Source organism: Pararge aegeria, chromosome 11 (genome assembly GCF_905163445.1).
Source record: "Pararge aegeria chromosome 11, ilParAegt1.1, whole genome shotgun sequence".
Classification (NCBI taxonomy): domain Eukaryota; kingdom Metazoa; phylum Arthropoda; class Insecta; order Lepidoptera; family Nymphalidae; genus Pararge; species Pararge aegeria.
The window spans coordinates 8,319,081-8,325,457 of NC_053190.1; the positions used below are offsets into that span (position 1 = coordinate 8,319,081).

Sequence of the window (6,377 nt, forward strand, 5' to 3'; positions counted from 1 at the left end):
TCGAAATACAGTAAGTATATAATTATTATACAAAGGATAAAATGTTTATTTCATTAAAATATAATCTCTAAACATCTCAATCAACTCTATTTTCTTTCTATATGAAGAAGTTAGAGAGAATGTGGGTAGGTATAGCGTCCAGCGCATAATATTGTAGGATTATTGCTTTTTACATTCCATAGTAAGGGTCGTGCCCATACTGTTGTGCACCATATTGAGGAACTTGCGGCTCGTATGTTGGATAAGGTTGAGGCTGAAACAGTTAAAAATCATCATTACTTTCAATATCGATCCTTATTCGGAAAGTTGTTGGGGTAGGACTCCATCCATTATGTGGAATGTGTTTGGTGTGACAACAACCCGATTGGACCTAAATGTCAGTTATTGTTCACCGCGTGTAGGCTTTTTGTTCATACAGTTGTAGCCTGCGGTGAAGGTTTTCCGTTCAGGCCGCGATAGCGTGGTGATTCCGTGATTAATTTGTCGAGGACAATTATTCACGTTCGTATTAAACCAGATATTCGTTTCATTTAGATTTAAGTGTCTTACAAAATGAAACGGATTATTGTTTGCAGCATTTTAACGGATTGTTGTTCATCAAACTTGGAATGTCAAACTTAAAAAATCTGTATTCGAATAAATATCGTGCGCCGTTTATAATTTTCTCTGGGTCATTACGCAAAACAATCTTAATAAGAATACACACAGACCTAACTATGCGCTTCTAATTTTTTGTACATCCTTAAAATGCAAATTAAGATTTTTCAAATCCGACCGGTAGTTCCAGAGATTAGGGCGTTCGAACAAAAAACAAACTCTTCAGCTTTATTGTGAATTAAAAAAAGACAACTATGTACATAAATAATTTGATCTGATCATAAATATTAATTAATAAGAAAGAAGGCGTAGAGGTATTTTAAATAAATAATAATATAACTTTTTGAGTGTAGGTACATCTAAGAGGTAGTCTTATCTCGAATTGGCCTAATGAATTACACCACAATATCTAAAGAAAAATAAAGTCGAATAAAGGTTAAGTACTTAGTAATTATTGATACTTGACTTACCTGATAGTTATGCATGGGTTTTTTGTGATCAACTGTATCGTGGTGATGTTTTTTCATCATAATACTGTTAATAAGAAGCTCCTTAACTTTTAGCTTTGTAGAGAGCAAATTAGCCGCTAAGGCCTTATTGAATGCTTTCAGTTCGTTGATCTTCGCCTTTATAGCCCACAAGCCGTCCTTAAGGAGATCTAATTTGCCAGGTTGCAGATCTTCTGGTTCTGCGTACTCGTCGTGGTCGTACGATGGAGTGTCGTATGCTGCTCGAAATAACAGCTGCTCATCTTCGTCGAGCTCTGCGTATCGTGGTTTCGACACAGCTGAAAGTAATATAATGCTTCATCTTAAAAGATCTATAATTTATTTTAAGTACTAAATTTACTTTATCGAGTAGCCTTTGTCCACGACTTCACGCACGTTAAGTTCAATTTTCATTCAATCTCATATTTGTTGATATACACACACCCTTTCAGGGGATTAATTTTGAAATATTCTATAAAAGCTCTATCTGTCGGTCCAGCGGTTGAGCTGTGCGTTTATAAATCAGGCAGTAAATCAGTTATTACAGACTATTTACAGTATATTTGTAAAGAACTCTTTTCTCAAGTTCAACCGTTCAAAGTATCGAACCTTTCAATGTTGTTTCTTGTATTTTCACAGAAACGCAATTTCGTCTTTACTTCAACTACTCCATTGAAGGGAGTATTATAAACATTATTATATATTTACTACCCGCGGCTTCGTCTACGTGTAGGTATTATTTCTGTGTACCGCATTTTTTCCCATACTAATAATGTAAATAAGAAAGGTGCTGTTGTTAATAAAGGCAAACCACCAAGCTCACTTTCGACTTTAAAATTTGTTTATTCTTCAAGATAAAAAGTATCCCGGGAATTATTCCAAGATCATAATGGCAAATTCAAAGAAATTAGTTTAGCCGTGAATTGTTAAAAACTAAATCTATCCCACACTGTCACCATGGATAAAGCCTATGCCGTAGAGTGACACTGGCTGATGTACATCTTTATATCTTCATCTAAATATTATGTATGTACAGAAAATCACGTCAATCAATTACTCCATTGCTGCGTGAAAGAAAGGAAGTAACAAACGCACTATAAAGGTACTACCTACAATTGTAATAAAAAAAATTATGTATACCTAGAACCAGAGGTCATATAAAAAATAAAATAAAATTTCTATTGTAATAAAATAGGATTTCAACTAAACTGAATTTTTAATTAATAAATAGGTATGAGGGAGTTGAGTTTTGCTGGAACCTAATCAACCCCCAAGGTGACATTGAGGATTCGGTTTTCAAGTTTTACACTAGCTTGTAACCGGTATAATTCGGTTGTATTATGTAATCTTGCACGGAAATAGCATACATAATAAATACCAAAGTAAAGATGCAAGGATATCTACAATTTACAAAGTACCTAGCTAATAACTGCGGTATTTGGAATATTTTTAACGCGTAAAATGAATTATTTTGAACAAAACTGTAACACTGTTTATTGAAAGAAATAATCAATTAATAAGGTGCAAGTTATGAAGTGCTATCCAATATTTTCTTAATGAAAGATATTTAAAAGTTTCTTCAATACTTAAATGCAAAGATATACAAAGCCGTAGCGGGCGTTTTTATTGGTTTTAACACTCATTATGGTAAGTTATTTTGGAAATAAAACACACTTACCAGAGCTGACGAGTAATAACGTAAATGTAAGGACAGTAATCATATTAAAGGTTAAATGTATGAACTTTTAAACAGCACAATGGCAGAACAACGACCCAAATGGCGGGCGTGGCGTGATAAAGAAATTGTTCATGAGCAAATTATTTATTGCTTACCCCACAGAAAATCTTTTATTCTCTTACCCGCACTTAATGTGTTTAATCAATGTCACATTAAGTATCTGGATTTTATTCAACGAAATGAAACTACTAAATATTTTTAATCGTTTATTTAATATATTATTTATTAACTACATGGTATTATAATTAAATTTTTTCTTTGCATGACATTATTGATATTTAATTTTTTTTATATACTATGACAATACACACATCGCTATCTACCAAAGTAAGACCCAAAGTAAGCGTAGCTTGTTTTATGGGTAATAAGATGACTGATGAATATTTTTATGAATTATATACATATATACTTATACAGATAAACACCCAGACACTAAAAACATTTATGTGTTCATCACACAAGCATTTTCCAGTTGTGGGAATCGAACCCACGGCCTTGGACTCAGAAAGCAGGGTCGCTACGCACTGCGCCAGAAGGAATTTTATTGGTAGTCTACCAATAAAATTTTACGGCCGACATACGCAGTCGCAATTTTTTGGTGCTAAATGGAATCTATGGATTTAATTAGGTAGTACCTACTTGATGATTATTTCGGGAACAATAACAACAGGTTGGGAAGCAATAATATTTTTAATTTTATTCATTTGTACTCCTTTCTTTAGTCTAAATTAATCTACGTGTATAAATGTATTTAATTACTTAATTGAAGTATTAATAAATATAAGGCTAATTATTTTAGATTTACTAAACTGTGAACATATTTATTTTATGCCGGTATCATACGAGTGTATTTATTATATTCATCGATCTTGCAGATAAAACATGGTAATACGGGAATTCAATAGGATACCTACTATGCATATGTAACTACTTTTTATAGCAAACTCAACCAATAGTCTAATATATCTAGCAACACTATTTATATATCTTGCATCAGAAGACAAAAATATTTGTATTAATTTAATTATTTAATGAAGAGCAAAAATCTTTTAGAATTATAATATAGGTACAATAATGTTCTAATAGAGAATTAAGATTTATTTGCTGACAGAAATCGCGCAGGAACCAGGTTTTCAGCGTTAAAAAGAAGCTTCGTATATAATGCCACCATATTCATAAGCCAAGGTAATTAGACATTTATAAACTCATATATTAAACTGTATGTATAATATAGTGCTTATTTGTTAATCCAGGGTATAATCACCATTCTAAATTTCAGTCAGATGAAAGAGCCTACCTCCTCACAAGCTTTTAGGCTATGGTATATTAGTAATCCTTTGACTGCAATATCACCTGCTGGAAATTTACGATTCAGTCTAACGCAGCGAACGAAAAAAATGTTTTTATGTATATGTTATATTTATGTTTTTTCTTTGCATGACATTTTTAATATAAGTATTTTTTACATACTACGACGATACACACATCGCCATCTAGCCCCGAAGTAAGCGTAGCTTGTGTTATAGGTACTAAGATGAGTGATGAATATATTTATGAATTCTATAAAAAAATATTTATAATAAACAGATAAACACCCAGACACTGAAAAACATATATGTTCATCACAGTAACATTTTGCAGTTGTGGGAATCGAACCCACAACCTTAGACTCGGACAGCAGGGTCGCTGCCCACTGCACCATTCGGCCGACAAATAATAAAACCAAAACGTCTACAAATTCGAAACATCCAACTAGAATGGAATTCCCCGTTGTCCTTAACAGTTGAGTATTCGAGTCATTGTTCCACGTACACTGACAGTAATCCCCGTGTTGTATGCAGGACAAGTTTAAACCACTGATCTTTAAAATGCTTTGTGGAATGAATGCTTTCTTGCCGCATATCTACATCTAGTAATTCTGCAAAGGAATGGTTGCGTCCAACAAATGCGTTATCATGGATTCCACATCCTTCCCCTAAGTAACCTCTTTATCCACTACTGGCGCGAGCTTCTTTCAATCTTTATCATTAATATGAAATTTGGCCATATTGCTCTTGGCGTAGTCATAACTTCATGTTTTTTTACAAGTAATAAGCAAAAAGTCATGTATATTTTACTAATTTGTCGAAGGAGTTCAAGTCAAAGTTAAAAGTAAAACAATATCGATTACTGAACAGTTACAGGCACATTTAAATCACGCAATGGAAATTTATGCGGTACACAATGATTTATTCGCCTTGATTTTTTAAGTCTACAATGATCTAAATAAACTTTACTCGACACTGACCATTTTAAAAACATAAAAAGGCACAAACAGTAAAAGTATTCACATTTACCTAAAATCTAATGATATGTATGTTTAAATAGTGTGAATAATACTGATTATATAAGAGTGAGCATCTTTTGCTACATACATCTAGTCTAGGAGGTACGTAAGTATTTCTAAAAACGTTGTAACGCAATATGACGACGCGACTATCCACGAAGAATGTGCACTCCGTGGTTGTTTTCCCTTCGTCGTATTCTGTGAGCAAGATTATAAAACATAATTAAAAGAAAACAACTGCAGGATTATGTTCATAGAATATCTTTAAATGAAAGATTGTATTTAGTATTTCTATCCTTGTCTAGAAGAGGTAGTAGCCAAGCACGCACCTCTAACTTTTCAAAGTTATGTGCGTTTTAAGTGATTCAAATAACACTTGCTGCATCGGTGAAGGAAAACATCGTGAGCAAAACCTGCATGCCTGATAGTTCTCCATAATGTTCTCAAAAGTGTTTGGAGTCCCCCAACTCAACTGTGCCAGCGTGGTGAACTACTGCCTTAACCCCTTCTCATTGTGGGAGGAGACCCGTTCCCGTAATGGGTTGATATGATGATGATGACGTTGATCCTTGTCTACGGAGAAGAGTAGGTTAAGGATAGCACTATTATTACTTTCGGGTTTAATTTTTCGATTGTTAGCGATCGATTGATCGGTAAAATCGTTTTTTAGCAGTCTTCGAAGATTTAGCATACGTCAAGGGAAGGAATAAGAGATCGATTTTCGATTATCGCTTGTTGCTATGTTAAGGTTCCTAGGTAACTAACTATCAACATGCGCATCACGAGAAAATTATGGCTTCCAACTTCTTGTCCTATTTCTATGAGATTAGATAAGAAAATGGTTAGGTAGACATAATTTCGAGGCACACCTCTAGCCCTATATACAGGTGTAGAACGGTAGGCGAACTAAGCATCCATCAACGACTAGAAAATTCAAATAGGATTTAAATTTCAATAGGTAGTGCCGGTTTTATAAAAGGAACTCCGTAGCATTCATCATCATCATCATCATCATCATCATGTCAACCAGTGGACGTCCACTGCTGGAAATAGGTCTTTTGTAGGTAATAATCATGTAGTGTATCCGTAAGTTCAACTAAATTTACCCGTGCCGTGTAGTGACAGCGATTAGAACACACATTTCGTGTCTCCGACGTTAGCATGGCGACGCGTCAACGATTGCCGCTGACACGTGCAGTTGCCTCTGCAGCGTCGTACCGACCGTGTA

General features: G+C 34.2%; 1 protein-coding gene across 1 annotated transcript; it reads right to left on the minus strand.

Annotated features, from left to right (window-relative positions):
• Positions 1-4: 4 nt before the first annotated feature.
• LOC120627223 lies at positions 5-2,910 on the minus strand. Its single transcript, XM_039895101.1, has 3 exons — positions 2,764-2,910; positions 1,068-1,384; positions 5-253 (listed from the first exon to the last, which is right to left on the minus strand). Exons 1-3 carry the CDS (start codon positions 2,804-2,806, stop codon positions 170-172), a joined length of 444 nt encoding a protein of 147 aa, XP_039751035.1. The 5' UTR covers positions 2,807-2,910; the 3' UTR covers positions 5-169.
• Positions 2,911-6,377: the final 3,467 nt, after the last annotated feature.

Bases quoted from the DNA above. Each gene is read 5' to 3' on its own strand.
- LOC120627223 (XM_039895101.1), bottom strand. From the start codon at position 2,806: ATGATTACTGTCCTTACATTTACGTTATTACTCGTCAGCTCTG. The intron at 1,385-2,763 runs GTAAGTGTGTTT...TATTACTTTCAG, and splicing joins GTTATTACTCGTCAGCTCTG to CTGTGTCGAAACCACGATAC. The intron at 254-1,067 runs GTAAGTCAAGTA...TAACTGTTTCAG, and splicing joins AACCCATGCATAACTATCAG to CCTCAACCTTATCCAACATA.